This window comes from Sprattus sprattus (assembly GCF_963457725.1).
Source record: "Sprattus sprattus genome assembly, chromosome: 12".
Taxonomy (NCBI): domain Eukaryota; kingdom Metazoa; phylum Chordata; class Actinopteri; order Clupeiformes; family Clupeidae; genus Sprattus; species Sprattus sprattus.
In genome coordinates this window covers 19,852,110-19,877,814 of record NC_137910.1, presented here as the reverse complement: position 1 = coordinate 19,877,814, position 25,705 = coordinate 19,852,110, and the positions used below count along the sequence as shown (strand labels likewise).

At 42.6% G+C, this 25,705-nt stretch overlaps 1 protein-coding gene across 1 annotated transcript in view; it reads right to left on the bottom strand.

The window, feature by feature from the left end:
- Positions 1-9,767: 9,767 nt before the first annotated feature.
- ablim1a (actin binding LIM protein 1a) overlaps positions 9,768-25,705 on the bottom strand; it is a gene marked incomplete at both ends in the record, with an annotated part of 38,743 nt that continues 22,805 nt past the window's right edge. The window contains 18 exons of the mRNA XM_080848407.1: positions 9,768-9,881; positions 10,108-10,188; positions 11,154-11,228; positions 11,912-11,980; positions 12,145-12,206; positions 13,954-14,068; positions 14,373-14,458; positions 15,482-15,655; positions 16,617-16,628; positions 17,436-17,483; positions 19,093-19,222; positions 19,704-19,739; positions 19,825-19,869; positions 20,187-20,345; positions 21,624-21,701; positions 23,267-23,311; positions 23,923-23,981; positions 24,622-24,709. Of these exons, the coding sequence (XP_080704533.1) occupies positions 9,768-9,881; positions 10,108-10,188; positions 11,154-11,228; positions 11,912-11,980; positions 12,145-12,206; positions 13,954-14,068; positions 14,373-14,458; positions 15,482-15,655; positions 16,617-16,628; positions 17,436-17,483; positions 19,093-19,222; positions 19,704-19,739; positions 19,825-19,869; positions 20,187-20,345; positions 21,624-21,701; positions 23,267-23,311; positions 23,923-23,981; positions 24,622-24,709 (1,476 nt within the window). The remainder of the gene's footprint in view (positions 9,882-10,107; positions 10,189-11,153; positions 11,229-11,911; positions 11,981-12,144; positions 12,207-13,953; positions 14,069-14,372; positions 14,459-15,481; positions 15,656-16,616; positions 16,629-17,435; positions 17,484-19,092; positions 19,223-19,703; positions 19,740-19,824; positions 19,870-20,186; positions 20,346-21,623; positions 21,702-23,266; positions 23,312-23,922; positions 23,982-24,621; positions 24,710-25,705) is intronic.

Sequence of the window (25,705 nt, the reverse complement as noted above, 5' to 3'; positions counted from 1 at the left end):
CACACACACACAAACACACACACACACACACACACACACACACACACACACACACACACACACACACACACACACACACACACACACACACACACACACACACATACTCAAACACGCAAATTCCACTTCGTATTATTCTATTAATTAAAGATGCTATTATTGCTTGGGGCAAGTTTCCAACAAAACAATACAAATATGGTTAGAACAATATGGGGGACAACAAACAAAAGACACGAAATAGCTCATCCAACAAGCTTAGAATAGCATAATCATGTCATCAAGCTCCACCTACTAATGCACATATGGATTTATGGAGTTAAATACTTAGCCCAAGCATGCCTCAAGATTATTTAATATATTCATTCTCAGTACACATGCTGGGATATAGCAGTGGCAATGAGAGAGAGGGGTTTACACTACCTATAGTATGACCTACACTACAGTATGTAATCCCTCTGTTAACTTAGACCCCTTACAAGGAGGGTAGTCCGCCATTGTGATGACTAGGTTATACGATGCAACTCATTTTTATTCAAGGATGGTACAGAGGGAGAGCAACTAAATGAACTCCCTTAATTTGGTCAGTGATTAAACCAACAAAAAACATAGCTAACTCGTATTCAAATTGTAAAAAATACTTTTGTCTGTTGTGGTATACATTCTTGTTGTGCACAACATTTTTGACTTTGACTTATTTGTTATTAATTGTTATGAACCTGGTCAAGACCAAGTAGGAGGGTAAAATGTCCTTTCAGCTGTGTAGAACAGGGACAAGGCAGGGCAGCATAAAGCTTTCCACTTCCTCTGTGGAACTCCAAGGAGATCCATGGCAACACATAAAGTCACCGGACAACTGGGGTGTTTAAAGATAGAATACACACAAAGAGCTTCTTTCTTTCTTTATTTGGTCTTTCTCTCTCTCACTATTTTCTTTTTTTTCTTTCTTTACTTCTTCTCTCTCTCTCTCTCTCTGCCTGTTTATATCAGACTTTTTTGGTTTCTCTTCTTCTAAACTTGATCTCTTCTAAACTTTTATCTCAGTTAAGCCTCCATGGTAGATTTTCCCACACTTGTCTCAGCAGACATGGCAGGTAGCACACAGCTTAATATTTGGCACGCACTTTGACATCCTTAGTCAAAAGCCAACGATGCTCTTAATGATGTAAATGGATTTCAGGAACAGGAAAGGGAGCAGTATTTATAGCCGGGGCTAAGAAAAGAGAAGGACAGTGATTTCCTAATCCCGCCTGATATAGTATGTGTTTGCATGGCAGAGACTGAAACTCCTTTGCTGGAGGGGGGGCAGGGGATTGGGGGGTGGCACACTGATGTTATCTCAAAGTGGCTTTCCCAGGTGTGAGGTGGTGGATGACCCAGGCTCATTTGCTGGCATGCGTGTGAGTCTGCCGCTAATGGGATCAGACGCTAACGTCACAATGAGGTCACCGAGGAGTGACAACAAACAATAATCACTGAGGGCCTCTGTAAACAAACAGAAGCGCGAGCGCGCTCATGATAACCGTGGCTTAGCATATTCACCTTTAGCCGAAATGTACACCATTAGTTGATGGGGTGCGAATGGCCTCCCTCGTGCTAATTGTTAAATCTCTAGGCAACACCCATGAGTTAGCAGAACCTCACAGGAACTGTACCATCTATATGGTACATTTACAGAGGAGCTGAGATGTATATCTTAAAAACTATAGATCAAGATGTACATAAAATATATCTATATCTTTACACACATGCAAACACACACACACACACACACACACACACACACACACACACACACACACACACATATATATATAAATATAAACACACATATAAAGATAGATAGATAGATAGATACAGTAGATAGAGAGATAGATAGATAGATACAGTAGATAGAGAGATAGAGAGATAGATAGATAGATAGATACAGTAGATAGAGAGATAGATAGATAGATAGACATACACAGTGTGTATGTATGGCTACTGTGACTGGACTGGAAAGATTGGCATATTGACCTAGCATCCTCTTTTTGGAGTCTTATCTGGCAGATTGCCGTGTTCTGGTGTTGGTTGCAGGCTTGGTTGCTGGATACAGTTCTCTTACTGAGTTTCCCAGGGCTTTCTCAGTGCACTGGGGTGCAATGAATATTTCTGCAGCACTGCCATTCCCAGGTTACACAATTCAGCATTGACAAACTCAAGGACGATACATTCACCAATATTTATTTCCTATTAATATAGTGGGTGAGTTTCTAGCTTTTCTTCATACTGCAACATTAACCAAAGTAGCACACAAAGTGTCCCTTGAGGTTTATCTGTATATATGCCTACACAGATTACTTTTGAACTGTCAGTGAGGTCCAGAGCCTGAATTATAGCGGTATCAATAGCACATCCTTCATGTCATGTCATTGCCCCTGTCAAGGGGGTGGTTAAGCTCTGGCTATAATAAAGAGAGAGGAGAACACACAATAGAGAGGTCAAAGACATAAAATGCACGTCAGGAAGAAAATGTTTTTTAACTAATTTAATCAAACAGCGGGTCCTTTTTTCAGTCTGAAATTAAGAACCTCATTGTCTATGTTTCTTGATCTTTCTTGATTGTGTTGTGTGTGTTTGTGTGTGTGTGTGTGTGTGTGTGTGTGTGTGTGTGTGTGTGTGTGTGTGTGTGTTTGTGTGTGTTTGTGTGTGTGTGTGTTTGTGTGTGTGTGTTCCTGCTTATTAGCAGCTAAATACAATTTTCCAGCTGTCTCATTCAACAGCTTGCACACTTTAGGATGGAACTAATACAGTCACATTGTCATGATAAAAGAAGCAAGCTAGTCACCGAATCATTAGCAGGACAATGCTGAAGGCAAAGGCATCGCAACAAAAGAAGTGTTTCAGCCAAGAGCTTCTGTAAACATCGCAATCACTAGCGCATTATGCTACATTTGGGGGGGAAGTTGGGTTTCTTTGTTATACTGAGGAAAACCACAAAAAGGATTCCTCTGTAGGCCCAATCAACAATGTGACTGGAATGCAAGACAGGAGGGAGGGTGTTGGGGGTGTCCCCACTGAAGTGCAAGAGGTAAACACACTGGCCAGACCTGCCCTTAGAAGACTAATGTAAAGAGAACTCAGTGAGGTGGGCGTGGTCATAGCAATGGTGAGAATGCACAGATGTCATGTCATGTCTCTGTCGTGATGCAGTGGTGTTCACAAGCTTCCTATGACCTCAGTTCCTTTAGGGCGGTGACCTGGTGCACAAAATGTTAGTGTCAGGAAATTGGCAAGATAACCAGCAAGAAACAGCACGTCGGCGTTACACTGTCCAGCTGGTGAAGAGCTGTGCAGTGAGGAAACCCTGCTCTCCGATGCTTTCAGAGATGTGCTAGCGACCCACGCCAGCCCCCGTAGGTTTTAGTCTCCTTTAGCACGCCCGCCTACCATGTCTGAGGTTGCACATTTGTGCCCAGTGCTGGACCGTCTTCCACACATCAGAGGTTCCATCATTAGTCTCCAGAGACAGAGAGCCGTGATCATAGAGCCCACTTACATCAGTCAGTAACAAATATCTTTGATGGCTGGTTAGTCTCAAACATCAATTCTAGCAATGTTACTTCCATAACACACACAGCTGCTCTTTCTCCTGTTGTGTGAAAGATGTTGCACTCAGTGCTCTCTCCCCTTGAGATGGAGGCCTTTGCCAGTTACTGATTGACAGAGTGTGCTGAAAGACAGCAGCAGCAACAGTCTGGAAAGTTGTGAAGCTGTACACCTGAGGTTCAGGAACCTCTCATAAAAATGTCCATTAACCCGCTAAATGCTAACTGTTTGCGGGACCTCTGCCATTGACACCCCCAGCCAACAGCCATCCAGTCACCAGGTGACTGAGTTCATTGCGCGCGAGGAGGAGGTGGACAAAAGGGAGAGGCTCATCGTCCAGTCAAAGGTCTGCCCCCTAACAATGAGCCGGTGCTTTATGATCTATTTGCTGTGGTTTATCTGGTTCATCCGGGTCAACATAACTAACAACATAACTTAACATCATCACTTGCCGTGGCGAAGTGGCTAGCCATAAACCCTTCACAGTACTTTTATAAGACACATGTAGATTTTTACAACCAATGGGTAAAGTTTGCATCAAGATATTGGGTATGTACAGTTTATATGTTCATTTAATGTCATGTTTGTGGTGAAAGTGCTTTAAAAGACATTACACTTGGATACTATACATGCACTTAGATGCAAAAGGTGCTGAACTATGATCGTGTGATCTGCACTTTTTTAGGCTCTATTTAAATCTGTCCATCTCTATTTATATCTCTATCTTTTTGAAGAAACTGCAGCCTTCTCAGAACCATTGTTCAGTCTCTTTTTCTGCATTTGATTTAGTATCGTTCTGCAAACTGAGTTCATACATTTACCAGGTAAAGACCGAGAGATGATCCTAAGAAGGTCAGTTAGCGTACTCTGTGTGCGCCGTGCGGCCCTCCGGTTGCCCCACAACTGATGGATTAAAAGAAACCCATGTAATCCAATCTGTCCTTACATCAGGGGATGTAATGTTTAATTTAAGCTGCTGAGGCTATTGTAAGGCAGTTACTGGCCACACATGCAATTTCATAGAACATAAAAAGACACTGTCTATACACAGGGCAAGTGTCAGTCGATTTGTCTTGCATATGTTTTTATATGTCACATTGCATAGTGTGTCTTCTCCTATACTCTGTATGCAAGGTGATAGACCTCACGATTGGCTCATTTACAGCACGTACAGCATTTCTCCTCTCCCCCCAGGAGTCTGGTCTGCGTGTCTGTCTCGCTTCCGATGCAACATCTCTCCTGTCCCCTAGAGTCTGCGTGTCCGTCTCCCCAGTCGCCTGTTCGTCTCCACGCTGTCTGTGGACCTGCGTCCACCTCCTGCTGTGGCTCTCCGGTCTCCGCTGAGTTCCAGTAAGGGGTCGATGATGAGTCACAAGCCCTGATTGAGGGCACCTCCCCTGGGGGACTCCTTCAAACAGCCTCCTCTCCTCCCCCTCGCCTCCATCACCCTCCTCCACCTGCACTCAGACAGGATGGGGATGGCAGGGGGTGGTGGAAGGCAGGTCTGGAGGAGGTGCAGCACTCCCGCGGGTAATTACACAGCAGGCTGGCCTTTATCTCAGGCCCTTTGCTAGAGACATTCATTAAAGACAGGGCTGGTTAACAGCTAAGCCGGTGCTGTTAGCGCTGTGGGAGTTGGTATTGATGGCACTGTCTGGTGCTTTAACAATCAGCAATGGGACTGCACACACACGCCCAGTGCACATGTCAACAAGAACAAGGATAGAGACACATAAAACACACAAGCTCATCCACTGTGAGACAACAGTCAACCTCATACCAAGGCAGACACAAGGAAACAACACGCGCACACACACACACACTGTCCTCAGTACACTCACAAGCCCCAACTCCCATATCTCTTAAACCCACCCATCATGATGCAAAAACAGGGAATTAATACCAGACGGCATCATTATCACACAGCAGTGCATCCCAAGCCTACGTCAGCCCAACAGATGTTTGACGAGCAGCTAACTGCTGGACAGTAAAACAATGCAAAGAGCGAGCTAGCGGAGATGGATCCGGGGCTCTAGCCAGCTGTGCACACTCTGACCCCACCCTCTAAAACAAGCAGTGTGCTCGCTCGTTTATGGTTCAGTGGGGATCGTAAAGTTGAACAGCCACATAAAGTCCTCGTCCACCCCTCGGCCTGGTTGGCCGCGGGCTCCTCCTGCATTTCCTCGACTCTCATTAGACAGAAATACAAATTACAGCTGACCAGACAAAGGATGCACCTACTGAAGTTCAATGAGTGGAGATAAACACAAATGTGTATCATCTAAACCATTTAGAATAGTATTGATTATCATATAATTGATAGCTCCAGTGGGCAGTCAATAAATTACTGACCCGCCTTTAACCTAGATGAAACTGTACACAGTGTACCAGTGTAAAACCATTGGAATGCATTACCAATCAGAAACTGTGTGCTTATTTCAGTCTATGCACTTGCTGTTGTGCAGTGGCCAAAGCAGTTTTGTATCACAGCTGAAGGTACACCCTAAGCTCTTCGCTCGCACGCTCTGCGGGAGCCTGAGCCTATGACCTTGTCGTCCTGCCATGTAAGTCCCATGTTCTCGTGGCAGAGCTACATGAAGGGATCTCTATTTATGGCAGTGGGCAGCCCTCGGCATCCCATCTAGGACACTGGGAGAAGTGCACATGAACCACGCAGATGGCCAGAAGCATGTAGCGTACACTTGGCCCTCCTGGGACAGCCTTGCTGAGAGCTTGTGTTGTAAGTGACATGTGTGGGATAATCTCCTGCCTACTCATGGGGGTCCACCACTGCATTGATAGATGGGATCTCTGCTAACGACTACAAAAGCCACATAATAACAGACCTGCACTGATGACAGCATGGAAAAAGAGGTGGGAGGCTGTGGTGGCTGTGCCACTGTCTGCGTAATACCTGCCTTGCAGAGCCTCCTGGAGAGCTAGCGGAGAGTTAGGAAGCAGTCATTACAACCTTCTGTAACGAGCACGGGATTAAGGCGTATTGTCTGTGTGCTTATGTGTGTGTGTGTGTGTGTGTTTATGTGTGTGTTTGCACACTGGGTGGGTGTAATTGCATGCTTACGTGATATAATTTAAGTCTCATCCGTGCATCTGGTGTATTTGGTTTAAGTGATTACTGTGATGCCATCTCAGGAGGGTTGCATTTGAGTCTAACTCTCCTCACTGCTGTGGCTACCCCCAAAAACCATGTTGTGATCATCTTTACTGTACCTCACAAAGATGCAGGTCTGTGCCCCCCCCCCCCCCCCCCCCCCCTAGTTCTTGACCAGTGTGTGAAGCTCTTTTGTTCTCGACAGGTGTGTGCAGCTTAAGTTCAGGACTGAGATATAGTGTATCCCCCACAGCTGGCAGAGCAGGCAGGCAGGCCAAACTGAAGCGGAATGCTCTGCGTTCAAATCTAGGTTGTGTTTGATGAGATCAAACACAGGGTTAAGGCTCGGCCATCCCATAATCCCACGGCCGGGTCATTACCCGATCTCTCTAGCAGACCAGCGGCCTCTCCTCCTACTCACCGACTCCTTCCTAATCGTAACAGTCACCCAGGAGCACGGTTGCTACGCAGAGATCAAAGCATCACCCGGCGTGACAAGTCAACTGGATAATGCATTTCTTCTGAACTGCACTGAATTAAGTTGCTGTGGCAGAGAGTAAGAAATTCACCTGAGAAGTCGAAGTTAAGTGAAATAACTTCAAGACTTCCAAGAAGGCGCCTTTGCCCGTTGCCATGCAACATACCCTGCAATCACCTGACACCTTAGTTATTGCTTTATGGTATTTTGTAACACAGATTAACACTAAAGGCAGCCATTTACTGTAGATTAAGTTTACTGAACACACCTAATTACCACCTACATTCAGTGTGGTCTACAGTCTTTATTAACACGGATGGACGCCCTCCAAAAGAATAAATGTTTTTCTTACATGCATTCGCAATATAATTACAGGCAAGAGCACCAGGGTAACTCTACCTTATGTCAACATGTTTTATATCTGCACTACTCACTAACGTTCAGGCAAAGAATGGTCTTTAGTGTGTTCGAATGTGTTCACAGAACAAACAGGCAGCAATAATACACTGCTGAAATGGCAATTTACAGTATGACAATTAAGTCATATCCAGTGCTTTTTGACAGAAATGCCCTCTCCTGATAATGTTTTTTGGACCAGCTCAGCATTGCCACAATCCCTCAACAAAAGCCAAGGCTGCCCTCTACAGGTCCAAAGGAGAAATGCAGATGTTTAGAAATGAGCTGCACGTTAATGTTAGTTTCCTGGCTTGAGGTCTGTGTTGATTAAAATTAACACGTAGGCTTATTGTATGTTTATTGTACGTTGGTTGCATTCAACAGGAAGCATTTGTATTTTTCTCAAATATTCTCAGTGTGTGTTCTGCTGTCCCATGATTTTCCTCCTCACCACCATTCCGATGTGTATAGTTAGTAGCTATTACACATTTCATCAACAAAAGTCTGATTATTTTTAATTTGTCTCCATTTTGACCTGCATGTCATGAAATGGAGATACAATTACCACCATTAAATAGTCCTAAAGTGAATGAAAGTAAGAGAGACAACTTTTGAATTGCTGCATTTTATTATTCCAGTCACTTTTACACATCATTAAATTCCTTTCAAAGACAAAGAGGTGTGTACACAGGAACTTTATTAAAAAACTTGTTATCCCTGGTTGCCATGTTTTCTCAGAAGGGGACTTAAAATATGTATTCGATGGCGCTGCATTTATCTTTCACTAAGATAGGAAAGAGAGAAAGACAAAACAGTAGGAGAGAGTACAAGAAAGAGAGACAGTCCAAGAGAGGAAAAAAAGAAAGAACGAGTTATTTCCCTGTCGTTTCTTCGAGCTACATACAAGCAAAGGCTGCAGTGATTTGAGCCAAGCTTGCACTAGTTTTAGAGTTCCACTGACGCAGCTTTCGCTAATTTGGTCCTACGCAAACGAGTCCCTGGGTCGCCCACTCCGACATGTCGAGTTTACGCTGAGTGCTTCGGGTCGGACGGGGTTTAGAAGAGGAAAAGCTCAAGCCTACGGGGAGAAACTGCGGCCATGCCTTTGGTGTGGCTGAAGAGCTCACGCAAATATAGTGATTTGAAGTCTACTTCACCTCCATCGCTTACAAGTACAACAAATGGCAGTGTGTTTCATTGATAAAAAAAAAATCAGATAGGCTATTTCTATTTAACATTACTTTTCTCAGGTTCCTGCTTTGCTTTTTTGGTATGCATTCATGTAGCCTACTCATTAAAGTAAGTCGAAATGGGATAGGATTGAGGAGCAAAACCTGCTAAAAAAATAAATAAATAACAAAAACAAAACGAGCTAGCTAGCTAGGTGTTCACCATTTGAGGGAGAAATAAAAAGTGTCTTTGGGTTAAAGGTTGATGTAAATGTGTAAAGGTGACCATGGAGGTCAGACATGAGATATGTGAAGTCATTAAGCTTCTCATACTGTTAGCAAGTGTACAAACTCAATTCCTATAACACTGACCAAAGAAAAGGAGACAAGAGAGAGAAAAAAGTGAACGGTTACTTTCCTTATCAGATGCATGTAAGGCATTAAATCACATCCTTGCCATTAGAGGCACAACCCTCGTACTTGGGATAGTCATCTAGGAAAACAGCATTTTGCGGACTGGTCGCCTCTAACGCAAAAGCTAGAATCACAGGTTCCGGCCTTTAAGCGGGGGATTGTATGACCCCCTCCAACTTTCTCTATGTAAACACACACAAGCTTCTATTCGCCAAGATACACACTCCAGTCACCCACAAGCAGGAGGATCTACTGACAGAGTTTGACAGACATAGCAAGAAAAAAACAACGAGCAAAAAACATAAGGAAGCAATTCCATTCAGAAGACAAAATTCAATGTGCTTTAAAAATAAAACTGTCACTGCATTCTCTCAAACATAAGTCAAAATATTCCTCTTTTTTTCGTTCACACCTTTCATACTCACTTGACATGAGTCTTTTTTTGTACTTTTTTGTTACATTCTGGAAGCCAAAGGTTAAGACATTTCGTTTTTCTTAGCTTCTTTTAACTGTCATCGAAGAGAGGAACACAAGATAGCGACTGGCATGGTTATATTACATGAGTAAGAGTGTGAGTATGAGGTTTGACATGTATGGGGGACATCATGGGAGCTCAGAAGAGCTTGGCCTTTTTCTTCATGTCGTTGCGCTTCCACAGCGGCAACCGGTCAAACTCCTGGATCGCCATTCCAAACATGTCAAAGAACAGCTCAGGAGCGAGGTGGCGCTAGAGAGAGAGAGAGAGAGAGGTACAAGGGAGAGAACAGTCAAGCTACGAGCAGTACCTAGTGTAACAATAAATACTATTTTACATAAGAAATAGAAAAAAAGTGCAGGAATGTAACTGCTGTAAGTGCAAGCTCAGTACTAATTTATTTTGATGTGATAAGGGTCTGGCCAAATAAGACCCAGACAGGCAGTCAGAAGGCCAATAGAATGTATTAAAATGTTACCTCAAGCCTGGTTCTATCAATATCTCTTGGCAGACGAGCACGCCCCCTGCTGTTAATCATCAACATCTCATACGGATATACCTTTGAGAAGAAGCAAAAAACAAAAACTTCAGTAGAGGTCAGTCATCTCAACCAAGTGAAGGTAGATCTTTCACCTCAACAGTTTTTAAGATCAGTCTCCTTGAGGATTTCTGTGAGAAACAGACAGTAGCACTTGGTGTGTGAGGGCTCGAGCTGTGCAAGGTGCAAGGGAGTGAGGAGAGTGATACAAGACAATGGTGCTCTGGAACGGAGGGTGCTTACATTTTTAAATACATACAGAACACTGGCAACTTGAAGAAATATGAAAAGTATTCTAGGCAAATTCTATACAAACACACTGCTACTAAAATGTAAGTTCAGGGCTGTGTTATCATCCTTAATGAAAGCGTTTTTGCAATGCCATCTCTGATTGCAAATATCTGAAGTACATGTCTGCCTAGTTTAGTCTTTAATGGCTAGCCGTGCACAATGACTATGGGAAGCCTTAACAGACCGGCAACTTCATGGGAAACGACGGGTTAAAGGCACGCTGCTGATAACCTTCATATCGGCCTACAAACAACAATACCCATTAGCCTTCATATAGGCCTGCAAATAACAATATCCATAAGCCTTCATATTGGCCTACATATCTCAATATCCATAAGCCTTCATATGGGCCTACATATATCAATATCCATAAACCTATGGGCCAACATATATCAATATCCATAAGCCCGCAAATATAATTTTCAATAAGTGAAAGAGTTATGGTTGATCATCTGTAGGCCGGCTGCCTAACTCAGAGTATGAAAGCCAGGTATGTGAGTTCCGCAGAATGTCTAATATAGTACAACAGGGAAGCTCCTTGTGTGTCCTAATTGTGTCCCAATGGGTTGTCGATAGATTGGATTTGCTAAAGACCCCTATTTGGCTAACAGACTACTCCGCTAAAATAGCTAGTAAAGTATGGTATGAGGAACAACGTGTTTTCTAGGAGTAGAAGGATATTTGGAGGTACTTGCTTTTGGCTCCAACATATTAGGCATTGATACTCCTCTGTCCATTCTCGACATAGGTGTATGTCCATCCTGCAAGAGCTATGGAAAAGAACGCACATAGATACAACAGAATGGAGGGAAAATGGTAACCCCTGCGCTACTGATGGCTAATATACTGCTTTTATCAGGATATGGATTTATTTTCAGGAGCTCTCCACTTCCTCATGAGCCTGTGATTGATTCAAACCTTTCACAAACCACAGCATGGACTATATCTACATCATGAACTGTATCTACATGGACTTTTTAATATAATAATAATAGTATAGCTGCTTATAGCACAACTGACACTGAAACATACAGTATGAGCAATTTAAAGGACAATCTACAAGACAATCTTGATGTTTTTTCAATATCTACAAAACTGTCTGTCCTGAACTAGACACTTCATGAATCAAGACTACAGTTACCGCAGTGATCTGATCACACTAAGTGTTTCTGCATAAGAGGGAGACATGCACACATACACACAGACACAGGCACTATTGCAGACAGTGTTTCCAGTGTCATGCATTCTCTGTGTGTTGGCACAGATAGGTAAGTACTACACTATCTGTGGGAAATAGACATTCATGCCACTAAGGTACGAGCTAGCCTGACTCACCTGAAATTCTGTGAAGAGAAAAGAAAACACATGAAGTAATGAGATTACATATTAATACAGTCTAACCTTATATAATTTAACATCATGACAAGTGGCTATTATTTATTGTTGCGCGCACAAGGCACTGACCTCGAGCTCCACACACGTCCCTGTAGCTGCTATAGTGTGTGAAGTCAGTGGACTGGGGCTGAAAGAAAAGACAAGTCACTTCAAAACCACACATCTCAAAAAAGACAAACAACAAAGTATTATGTACGTATGTTGTGTATGCTCAAAGTATACATACAAGGCTTTTACATTATTAATGTATTTGACAAACTCAAAAGTCAATGCAGCACAACCCGAGCTCACCCGATGAAGTCCATTTCGCCCATACCCTGGCAGCGATGACGTTTGAGATGGGGAGTTAAGATCTGTCAGAAAAGAAGCACAAAAGACCAGGACAGACACTCCTCATTTGATCTAAAAATAAGTGCACAGGCAAACTACACAGCACACACCAGGTCAAATACTAAACTCTGAAGGCAAGTAGTTGGTGTATATTCAAATCAAGCTCATAAACTCTCGTTGCAAATTTCTTTCAGTCTGGGATTACGTAAATTAAACCATTCAGAAATAAAATTATTCAAGAGGGGAGGAATTTTCTTAACTTCTTTGAACTTATTGGAACACAATATGACATGACCTAAGAATAAGAATAAAGTGTTATTTTTCCTCTGATGAAGCAGACCATTGGTGGTGGTGGTGGTGGTGGTAGCATCCGGTCTCGTACATGCAAACTGGAGAACAGTTTTTACCTGTGGCCAATCAGGCTGCTAAATGGACACTGATGCACCACCGCCACTTTTGCACCCGTCACTTTACATGCACTGTCACTGTCACTTTCATTTACTGTTTGCACTAGCAGTAATACCATATCTGTAACTCCCTCACTGGATTGTATGTAGGTTAGGATATGTTAATAGGTTAGCATTGTCTATTATAGGTGTATTATATGTTATTATAACACGGGTAGATGGAATTATACCACGGGTAGATGGAATCCACCATTCTGAGACTGAGTTCCGGGGTGTGCTATATTCAACGATATAGTAACTGTACGACCTGTTTTCAGCTACCTGAGCGTTCCATATCAGTGCGCACTCAAAAAAAAATATCTAACCAAGATGGCGACATTTTGTGGGGAATGTAGTGGGGAATGTTTCATGTGAATTAAGGTATCTACACGACTTTTTATATGTCTACATTGACTCGGTTAGTTGTTTCTGTGCTACACGAATGTTGCAGAGTATTGTAATTCTTAACTGAAAGTCTCGAATATTATTGAGCTGCGCGTCGGGCCTAACAACTCCCTCGAACAAGTACATTATTGACGATACAGTACTGCCTCTCGAACCTTATTGCTTAATTATTACACGGCTCTTCTTAATGCTGTAGAATGCTCCATTCACTTGAATGGGGCTTCCCAACGTTCTGCGGTCAACTATTTTCCGATAACTGACCGTTGCTATGCAATAATGACCGCTGTCAAGGAAAGTGGCCTTTTTGCCTTATCAAGGGAGTTTCAGCGGACGGTTGAGCAGCTGGGTTCTAAAGAACTGTCTTTGAAGCTCAACGTCTTTGGCTAACTATTTCTCTGCTTTTTAACACTACGTATAGTAACAAAAACAAATACATTGTAAAAAGACACACTGTGTTAAGTTATTTTTTATTTTTTTAGCCGTATAATAAGTGGGATAATGTATAGAACGCCGTTCATTGTCGGGAAAATAAGCCCCTTCACGGTGAAGATACACCCCTCCGCTTCGCGTCGGGGTGCTGTTCGCCCTGTCGGGGCTTATTTTCCCGACAATGACCTGCGTTCTATAAATTATCCCTTACTAGGTATATATGTTAGTATTATATGTATATTTGTTAGTAATAAATGTAGGTTGTTATGTGTTTAGCATACTTTATTGTATATTTATCCTGTATATTTAGTAAGGTTATTTAGGTTATTATATGTGTATTATGTGTAAATTATGTTCAGAGTACTTGTACAGAGTGTATGTCAGGTTTTGTTCTGTTATACTATGTTATGTTATGGTAGGTCTTTTGGGCAGTGCCTTGTCTTAAGAATTTCAGTGTCCAGTGGTGGAGGGGATGCTCGGTTCTGTTTACCCGCGTTGCAGCTGGCCCTCTGTGGGTCGTACCGCGTGGCTGAGAGGCTGCGCGCCTGACGCTCACGCACCTCCATCTCCTCCTTCAGGATCATCTTCCCCAGCCCAGACTGGATCTGTTGCCAGGGAGATCCGAAAGGATTTAATACACAGAGTTAACATACAGAACAGAGGCATTCAGGAGAAGAGTCACTACACTGGGTTTCACTGAGTATATTTAGGTCTATATAACCTATACAGGCCTTTATGAAGGCTTATGGATATTCTTATTTGCAGACCTACATGAAGTTCTTATGGATATTGTTATTTGTAGGTCTGTATGAAGGCTTAAGGATGTTGATATATGTAGGCCTTTGTGAAGGCTTATGGGTATTGATGTTTAACTGGTCGGGTAGATGGCATGTGTGTGTGATCTTTCACCCTGATCAGATGCTCCTCCTGCAGCTGCCTGCGTTTCTGAATTTCCTCCTCTTCCTCCTCTCTCGACTTCCGCCTGCCTTCTGAACCTGAGACACACACAGACGCGCACACACACACACACACACACACACACACACAAACAACAAACAAAAACACACACATACCCAGAAACCACACACAGGGCAATCCTGCATCCTTAAACAGCGTTGATAAAATGTTACACTCAATAGGGAAACAGTTATTATATGGGACACAGGTGTGAGAATAAGTTTCAAAAATAAACTGGACAACATTTTTCAAAACAAACAAACAAACAAACTAACAAAATACTCTTATGGAGTCTGTACACAGGCTAAGCTTCTACACTGAATTATTTTGGGTAGATTTAAATAAAAAAATCTACATCAAAGTGATACACCGTAGATAATGTCATAATTCAATATCTACAATATATCTATGAAGAGGCAACAACAGTTACATGTCCTGATACATACAGTTGTCAAAGTATTTACAAACAATAAACCCACACAATATCAATGAAGACATTACAGTAAAGACACACAGACAGGGTTTGAAGTCAACTCATAGTCAGTAGTTCTATATTTGAAAAAGAACTATTGCTAAGTAAGGGAGAAGGAACAACTATAACAGATACCAGACAGATCAGCTGTAATGTCTACATTTTGGGAGGTCTACATGAAGGACTCTACTGTTAATTACTATGTGTAACATATGAAGAATTGCTAGTTAGGGCTTGGTACACTGGAAAAAATGCAAAGCTGCAACACATTTCTTGGTTTATAGTACAGTTATCAATACAGTATATACTTTACAGAACAGTTTAATTTCAAGACTAGATTTTCTCCTATAGTTAATTTAGAAAGGCATTTTTTACAGTGTTGAGAGGTAGTACTAGATCTAGTTTTGTTTGGTTCTAGATCAAGTTCTTGGTAGGCTCTAGATCTAGTTATTGGTTGGTTCCAGATCTAGGTCTTGGGTGTTTCTACATCTAGGTCTCCTGAGACTCTATACTACTACTTTGGAGGAGAATCAGTGGCATCGAGCAGTGGCCGGTCGGCCTGTAGGCACTAGCCTGTTGAGGGTCCTACCTATGGCCGCGTGAGTGGCAGGGCATGGGCTGTGGTCTGTGAGCTCAGTGAGGTCTGTGAGGTCTGTGTCTATCTTTGGCGGCTCGTCCAGGGCAGGCGCCAAGGCGGAGGGGAACTTGGCCCATTGGATGATGTCGTCAGCAGACTTGCTTTGGGTCGCAAAGACAGCTGAATCTAGATGTGCATAATCACGGGGACCAGTGGAGCGGTGAGACTACAGTGCAACCACTGCTCCGGAAATGAACCCATAGAAACCTTCTCATGGGGGTGCATTCTAGGCCAAGGTCCCATGAGGTAACCTTTACATAGGGGTGCATTCTAGGCCAACAATCCTTCTTGGGATCAAACTGGCTAGGTATCACTACCTTTCACCGAACAGTTTCGTTGTATAGCCTTGACTGAAGAAGGCAACGTTGCATCCAGTACTGATGAACAGCTGTTAACTGATTCTGTGCGGTCAATTTGAGCTGGAATAAATGAGTGATCTCTAGATTTTGGCACACTATTACATCCCCATAACCATGTTACTGTAATCATCATGGCGCACATGAGCAGCCAAAGGTGTAATATGGGTAATCAGGTAATTAGTAAGTAAACTCTGTGGTGGCTGCCATGCACTGACACAGGCGCAGAAGCTGGCAATTCCAGACTGAAGCACTGATTGGCTCAAGAATCATGCACAGCAGTTAGCCTGTTAGCTAATGAGCAATCCCTGACTTCCCGTAAGGGAGAGGAAGACCAGCCTTTCTTTTGAATGTGCTGTCCGATTTTTGGAGCATGGCATGTCTGCCTCTTTAGACGTTAGCTGTTCATTAGGTGATTATGGAAATATGTTTAGGTAGATAGAAACATCACATGCCTATTTATCAGTGAGGGCTTGAAGACAGAGGTCAGAGTTTTAAACAGAATAAGACTGTTCTGAGAGACGATTATTGAGAATGATGGCCTTTGTGGCAACACAAATGACTCAAAAGTAAAGCATACATACAGTATATAAGAACCTAATGCAAGCTATCTTTGAGGTTATATAATAAAGTATTTATCTTGGGTTAATTTGACAACCTCTAGGTTCCTAGGTGGTGTATTTTACACTTCCTTGTAAGAGATAAATATTGTGACTTCAAACGATACTTACATAAAAACATGGCTGACGTTAAATGTCGCACATTCAGAGCAAAAGAAAAAGCAGAAAATGGCATGAAAACATGTATGAATGACAAAACACAGGCAACAAAACAACACACAGAACAGAAATTCAGCAGGCATTTTTGGTAGATTGTTCAAGAAATATCATAATGTTGGGTAGTAGCCCATTAAATATTATTGAATAACATACATATTTAATTTTTTCAACAGCTTGCATCGTATATTCCTTATAATCTACCTTAATATTGAGGCTTGTGCTGCTGAATGAAGGAGATGGTGGTAGCAATTATTGCTTTCACCAATGTTCAGGGATTGCTCACTATGCAGATTAATGCCTCTGAACCAAAGGGAAAATACTGCCCCCTAGCGGAGCCATCTAGCGGCCTATCTTAGTCATGAAGCTAAACTGATGAATATGAAGTGGACGGTAGAGTAGTAAGTGAACAATGGCCACATTCAAACAAGCAGAGTGCTTGCTTTACGTGAGCATACAATTTTTTTTGAATATGTTCCTGTCACATATAATTTTATTATATAGGTCCTGTTTATGAGTTTATGAATGACTGAAAAAAAAAGATTGCCCACAAAGCACAGACAAAATGTATTAAGGACATGCTAGAGTTCACAACACCCCTACAATTTATATACAACTCAAGACCAAATAAAACAACAGTTTAAGTGAACTAACATTGCAATTCGTAAGTGGAACTACCACCCTGATCTATGAGTATATATTGTTCATTAGTGATAACATATGCTGCAGTTTATAAACATGCTATATTGAGAATATACTCTTTATTAACTGTACCGTGTTGCTTGTAGATGGGTGGTTTCCTGTATATGTTAATCCCCTGATCTAGAAGGGAAGAAATGCAAAACACATCATCAAAGTTTGCTACAAATACACAAGTAAAGTCAACATAATATTATTATTGTTATTATAACTATCACTATGACTGCGTATTATACTCAGACTAGAGCACGGAAAAAAGGGTTTATAGATATATATGAATGGACAGAACATATTAATGCACAGTACACTGAAAGGATTCACCAAACAGAAATAAACATTCAAACAAAGCAGAAAGACAAAACTTATTTTATTCCAGTATTGGTGAGGAACACTCCCTTTTTAATCTAACGATTCCCCAAGGTCACCTAAATAGAGAAAGGACTCTTCTGTGGCCAGTGTAGTGAGACCTGCAGACTCTGTGTTCTCCAGTGACAGGCAAGAGTGAACTACATTATGAAAGCATGAATGACTGGAAATGAATCAGTGAGTGGGTGTATAGTGTAACAGATGGATTGCTAGGGACAGACTGGCGGCGGACAGTGGCAAGCAGAGGTACTGAAGAAGGATCAAGCAGAGGTGGGGGGGCTACAGAAGGCGTAGGGACACTACACACTACACACTACTGGCCTCTTGTCTCCTACCTGGCAGGTGGAAATGCTTAGGGGTCAGAGGGAGAGGCGGGGTGGCCGGTCGGCTGTCTGACCATTGGGAGGAGAGGGGGGAGCTCCGGCCGCTGGAGGGCTCTCTGCCTCCTCGAGTGAGAGGGGTGGGGAGGGGGAGATCAGAGGAGGAGAAGGACATTTCAGACAAGGGGGCTGAGGAGGCAGGCTGATAGGGCACAGCTAAGGGGGGAGGGAAGGGGGGCTTCAGCCTCTCACTGCAGGTGAAGGAAGAAGTCGGGGAGCAGATGGGAATGTTGGGTGTTTATATATGGGAATGCCCTTTGGTGTTTTCCTGCAGGGACAGCACATATGTACAGCGGCAGAATCGTCTGGTAATGCTTTTGAGTAACTGGTTGGTGCAAAGAAAGGTGAGGAGAAAAGTAAGGATGTGGTTCTAGTCAGGTCAAATTAAAGGTGGAGTGGTGTTGGGGTGAGCCTCTACATCCCCCACTCATTGCCTAAAGATGAGTTTGTCATGAAGAAAGCAAATGTTAAAAAGATTCTTGTGCTTGAACAGATCATTTTGAAGATAAGGTAAGCTAAGGTAAGGTTAGGTAAGGTAAGGAAAGGAAAGGTAAGATGAGATAAAACCAAATTCATCTTGTTTCTTTGATAGTGAGCAGAAGTGATTCTGATGAATGACTAGAAAATGAAATCCCTGTTGTCCATCAACTTCTATGGTAGTATATGATGTTGGTATCGAGAAGAATTGTATTATATGTTTGTATTGACAAGAAAAAGGTTGACGATAGGAGCTGACTCCATGAATATATAATATAGGCTTTTCAAAATGTCTACAATGCACTCTTGCTTGTAGCATTGCAGATTCTCATCTTAGAAGAAATTAATTGAGCAGGATATCATTTTTATCATCATCTTGCTATGTCAAATCAGTTGATGAAACCATTTAAAGATATCTGCATGTAAACAGGGCAGACCAAAGTTACGATGATTAATAATATTTAAACACACACACAAATGGCAGGTGTTCTGGAGAATGTGGTACTTACCAGGCCTGTGAAAATGTTGCGGCGACCGTGACAACGTTGGCGTGTAACTATGGCGATTGAAGACAGGCGACCCGATGGAGCCCTGACTGGTGGACCTCTGGATGATGCGTTCCCTCAGGTCATAATACCCCTGAGGAGAAGAAGACAAATCATCTATGGAGGATCACATGCAGTGGACCAGCTCAGCCCAGCCAAGCCCAGCCCAGCACCATGACCCTAACACATGCAGTGGACCAACCAAGCACCATGACCCAAACCCCCGATTTTACACCCATGCAGATACAGATTTTCTCCTGTGCTGGAGGCTCTCAAGGCTCTCAGGTCTCTTAGAGTCCACAACATAAGGCGAGGGCAATCGCTTCACAAAAACAATCAAACAGACTACGTCTTTGGATGTATTTGTTGAGATACTCTCATAATTGAATAATTACTCAGATATTATATTTAATTATATTATATTAAATTACCATGCATTTTCAGTTTTATAAATGTGTATTCATGTGTTGAAATAGATGAATGTGATGCCCCCTACTGTGTTTGGCTAGAGTGGGCAGGGTTGTTACTTCCTTTCAGATGACAGCTATTTGCTGGCATATGTGTGGTACACTCACCTCAGCAGATGGTGTGGGTGACATCGTCCTGGACGACTGAAATTTCAATAATAATAATATCATTTTATTCAAGAGATTCAGACTAATGAATGAGGAAGTGAGAGTTCACAGCTCGACTTACTCGATCATCAGGCATAGGGGAACGCTCTCGTCTAGAGGTCTGCAACTGTTAACACAAGGGAGGCATGACTCAATTCAGTTCAATTTAATTCAATTTTATTTATATAGCGCCAAAACAATATAATGGTCTCAAGGTGCTTTACAGAGCCAAGAGCCTGAACCCCCCTCAAAAATACTTAAAAAATAACGATGCATTCTTCATCAACTTTTCCAACATTAAGTCTCAAAAAAGTTATTTAAGGCAACATAATCTACTTTTGTTGTTTGTACTTACCGATGCTCAGCAAAATAACATTAGTTATACAGCACTTCATAAAAAGAAAAAGGACACACATATCGATGCTGTCTGTGAAGGTAGTTTACCTCTCCAACACTCTCCTCGCCTTCCTGACTCTCATCCAGACTGGTGGTGTAACTGGGCTCATAGGTTATCAGGTCTGGGCGCTCAATGTCATAAATGGCTTTGACTTTAGGAATGGCTGCTAGGTCCCTGTAATCAAGGATTTCATTGTCTACTTTTGCCTACAAGGGAAGAAGACACACATTCACATAGCTATACACAGGCTAACACAAAAAAACTATAAAACAAACACAAAAAGCACTAAAACTGGTCACAGATGTGCTGCTGTGGAATCATGGGTGAGGACAACAGCCTCCGATCCCCAGTAAACCACAGGCAGCATGTGCATGGGAATACTCTCAGAAGGACAGAACACATTCACCATGTTGTTGTTTTTGTTGACAATAAGGGTGCTTTTATATCACGAAGTGGAGATATGTCAAGCTACTCAAAAATTCTTGCATGATTTTACGTTTGACTTTTGAACAAGTGAATGACTCTCCTTTTTTGGTAACAAACTTACATTGCATGGTGTTGTGAATTTTGACAGATGAATACTCTGTACTTTAGACTTAGTGTTGTGCAAATACATAGTAATAAAGTGTGGGCATGAATAATAAACAGTGTTTGTAGTACTACTAATGAGCTCTTTTCTAAATGAGATCATTGGAGAACCTACAGTAAATTACACATGAACACAGTGTTCTACATGTTCTAGAAAACAAAAACAATCTTAGGTCATTTATAACATTTTAGCTACAGAACAGTGAAGCTGCTTTTCACTGTATTGAACCCGGCAAACACCACCACAGTGCATTTCTGCTCCCAGTGTGAAACACTGACTACCAGTGGGGAATAACGTGATGTCAAAATATTTGGCGGACCCCCAAATTTACACGGCATGAAACGCCATCAAGCTCTTTTCTTTTCACATGGGGATTAAGCCTAATCCTGAATCCTGGCAAAAATCCATTCAAATACTCTTTTGATGAACTAAACCTAACTGCTGTCTGGGAAGCCAGGCCAAAGTACACACACGCAGGACATGACCAAATACTTAGGCTGCGGTTGAGTAGTCAAAACAATGTCCTTTCCTAACCACTTTTCATTGACCTCCATGGACAACATCATGAGCTCAAGGAAAGATGTGAAGGTGAATTTATAAGGATTCATAAAAGACAACCGCGCTGCTAAGAGAATCTGGGCGCACATATTCTAGTCTAGGTAATAATGCGATGGAGGATGTTATTGACATGGGTCATGTTGATTGTTTATTTTCATAAAGGATGGTCCAGTGTACCCTATGCTAAAAGACAAAGGGAAGAAAACACCCAGAATTCAACCAACTCTTATCATGGCTGCCACTAAGATACCTTTGGGTCAGGTCAGAGCTGGGAGTCAGTTGTGGATTTAAGGTTGTGAGTGAGAGGGGGTGGGGGTGGAGGTCAGATGGGACTCACATAGATGGTGTGACCCGGTGAGCCCGGTAGGCTTGAAGCAGGTCGGGAACAGATACTCTCAGACGATGAGCGCGTCGGCTGTGGAAGGAACGAGAGATAAGAACCCCTGTAAGAACCCCACGGAGCACAGGCGACGGTCACACTTTTACGCTTACACCCCTGTGTCAGAGAGCCTCGCGACTGAACCCAGATCGGTTATGACATCACACACATGATGTCATCTCATGGCAATCACTGACAGGTGGACAGCGGAACTGCCATGAATGTCCTCAGCATGTGCTGTGTCATAACTGTCAGAGCAGAGGCATGGTGTGGATTCACGCAGAAAAGACACAGAGTGCTAACGTGCTAATGCTAATGTTGTTTTCTTTCTGGCTAATCTATTTTCTGAGTGGATCCAACCTTCGGTTTCTTGGCAGGGGTGTCAAATTTATTGGGACTAAAATATGAGGCAGAAAGAGGCCATCTCCATAAGCATCGGTTGCCTTTTACTTTAAATCAAACACAGTCCAAGCTCTCTGAAAGCTTCATAGTCCTACCACTTTAGCAGGTGACCCTAACGATTATGTCCAAATTGCCACTGAGGTTATTGTGCATCTTATCACACCCCCTTGTTACGGCCCATGTCACTAGGATACACATACACACATCTATCACCCGTGTGTCTCTGTCTAAACTGAGACAAACCAACACTAAAATATTGTATAGCTATATTAAAATATATATATTTTTTAGATACGGGCAGTACACTTCTAATACAATGAGTGTCAGGGCATCATTTTGGAGCAGGACTACACAAGGCGAAAAAAACATGTACAGTATCCTTCTTCCCGAAACAGAATCTCCCCCTTGCTTTTGGGAACAGAGCCTCAACCTGCAAATGTTCCTGGTAACGAAACTCATGTGATTACATTACACTTATTACAGATGGAGTAATTCAGATGTGCAATGTTTCCCATATGCAAACCACATTCTCCACTCCCAAATGGCGCCATTCATCTGCCACATGCAAAATGAATGAGGCTTAGCAGGTCATTCATCTTGATTAATCCCCAGATGCTTTTCAGATGTTCATGTGCTGAGTTCAAAGGGTAAAGTAACTCGTAAGTATCACTGCATCCAGCCACTGGTACAATGTTTCATGAGTTGCCATGACAGCGTGGCCGAATGGGGCCTGTGTCAAACACCTGTAGAGTCGAAGCTGGCTACGGCTGTTGATGTTGATGTGGTTGGGACACAGCGAGTATCACAGAGAGCGTACAAACAAATACATATGAAGCCCACCAATGAAAATGGAAAACTGATGATGGACATGTTCCCCAGCTGACTGCAGTGAGGAACACACATGCTGACACGGGTACAGATGGTGTCCTTGTGGCCCGCCCGCAGACACACACACACACACACACACACACACACACACACACACACACACACACACACACACGCACACACACACACACTGACACACTTACTAATGGCATCAAACAACCACCCAAAGCCCAATGACTCAATGAGACAGACGGTTATTTAAAAAACAGTACGCAAAAATGGAAGTGGCCGTGCTGCTGGCCGCCACCAGGGGGCAGCAAATGGTCTGGTGAGGCGAGGCCCTCACACGACTGATACAGCTAATACAGTACCTGCCTTTCTGTTTTGTGGAGGAGAGATAGGGATGGAAGGAACAGCTGTGGAGGAAGGAAGAGGGGGGTTGATTGCAGACATCAGGTCCTGTCTCTAATACGGAGCCCACAGCCCACGCAAGTGGAGGAGTGTTCAGTCTCACAGAGATTATGTGAGACCTGACAGCAATGTTAAGCCTTCCAACTTGACAACCATCTGTCTGCCTGCTTTTGAAATGGCAAGCTGGCTCTGGACTGAGCAACGCCTTACTGAGTAGTGAGTACCCCATCAGGAATAAGAGTTTTGTGGCATAATATAAGAGGAGATAAGATGGTGGCATCTCCAAAGTTTCCACATCCTCTTGCTTGACAGCTCATAGCATGAAGTGGAACTGCTGCCCTGCAGGTCAATTTTACATCCCAAACTACAAACCGCAGACTGGCCCTATTTCACAAAAACCCAAAAACCTTTGGCAGTGGCAGTGTTGTTCCACTCCCAATATTTACAGAATTGTATGTCTGTCTATTGAACCTATCACAAATAAAGATTCTACAGTCTCTATCACAAGTAGGCTTCTATCACCTCAAGAGAATACTCGAGGGTTATAACAGCCTGGCACATTTGTTTATCAGTAGAGATGGAAGTTTGGATATGGTGACGCCGAGCGCTCTCTTACCCGGTGTCTCTCCTCGGTTCGTGTGGAGTTCTTACAGCTTGGGTGCCATACCGTAGATCCTGACAGACAATTCAGAAAGTGAAGTCATTTCCTGAATATCAACACATTACAAAAGGCTTCAACTGCACAAAAGAAGTTGCAACTGCTGAACGGACAAAACAAAACATATAAAGAACATATGAAGCTGAGATCAAATAAACATGGATGTACTTCACACAAATACTACCACTTAAGTTTCATTCCCTACAAAGGAATTCATAGGATTTTGCCAATGGGCTTCTCCATAACGGTAATCCTGTGGGTGTGGAAGGTTACCATACACGTACTAGCTAATTTCCAGTTGATGGCCGTACTAGATTATTGGAAGTAAAAGTCACTCAAATTAATTAAACAAATTGTGCTCTTCATCTGCTGAAGTAATGATAACATGATTTGCACTTGTAAGAAAATATTTAAGCACATGGTCAAGAAATGTGTTGACTTTGAAGTGACTATTAGCATTTCCAGTGCCCAAATACCACGTATAGAAGTTTATCTGACCAGTAAGGAAGTTAGTAACCCCATGTGCTCTTAAAGAAGGAGATTTAACCCCTGGTAGACAAACGGCAAACTATACAGAAATATTGAATGACCAGTATCTGATTGACTAGTCTTTGTTTAAAGTAGCAAGTCCATTACTGGTCTAATGAGCTGTGTTACCTTGCAGGTACATCTCCTCTCCCTCCGTGAACATCTGGTTGCATCGGCTGCATCGCGCGCAACTGGGATGGTAATGCTTATCTCCGGCCTGAGGAAATACACACACACGCACACACGCACACAAACGCACACAAACGCACACGCACGCACACACACACACACACACACGAACACACACACACACACAAAAAGGTAACAGCAATCAGAAATACTCTTCACATCAGTCTAACAGCTCTCAAGAACTGTACACAATGTGATAAACAGAGCATGGCATGACTTGAGCTATTTTAGAAGAAGCTGCAGAAATGCATCAGTTATTACAATATGCCCTTTCATCTGCTCCCCCCTTGAAGAAATGAAAACATGTTTCTCAAAGGATGTCTTTAGGTGTTTTGCAAATGAACTCAGATGATAGCCAAATGACGTTCAGCTGACTTGTAGTGGGCGGAGACGAGTGGGAGATACAGGAGATAAAAAACAAATGTGGAAATAGCACACCTAGGCAGCAGAGCAGCATTAAACAAGCAAACACACACACACACACACACACACACACACACACACACACACACACACACACACACACACACACACACACACACACACACACACACACACACACACACACACACACACACACACACACACACACACACACACACACACACTCACACACACACACACACACACACACACACACACACACACACACACACACACACACACACACACACACATGCACGCACACATAAACACACAATAGTTTGCCGGTTAGGACATCCATCTATTAGGAAGTTTCCAGACGGATCAATACATGCATGAACTGCCATGAAACCTGCCGCTGAAAGTTTTCTATCAGAATGCATAGCTAGATCTATGGCATTTCTTTTAGAAGCTATAGAAGACAAATTATTGTGAACCGCCTTTACAATAGATTTATGACAGTTGTTTGTGTATGTGTGTGTGTTAATATGGTTGTATGTGAGTGTGTAGGTGTGTAGGTGTGTGTGTGTGTGTTAATATGGTTGTATGTGAGTATGTAGGTGTGTGTGTGTGTGTGTGTGTGTTCATTTGGTTGTATGTG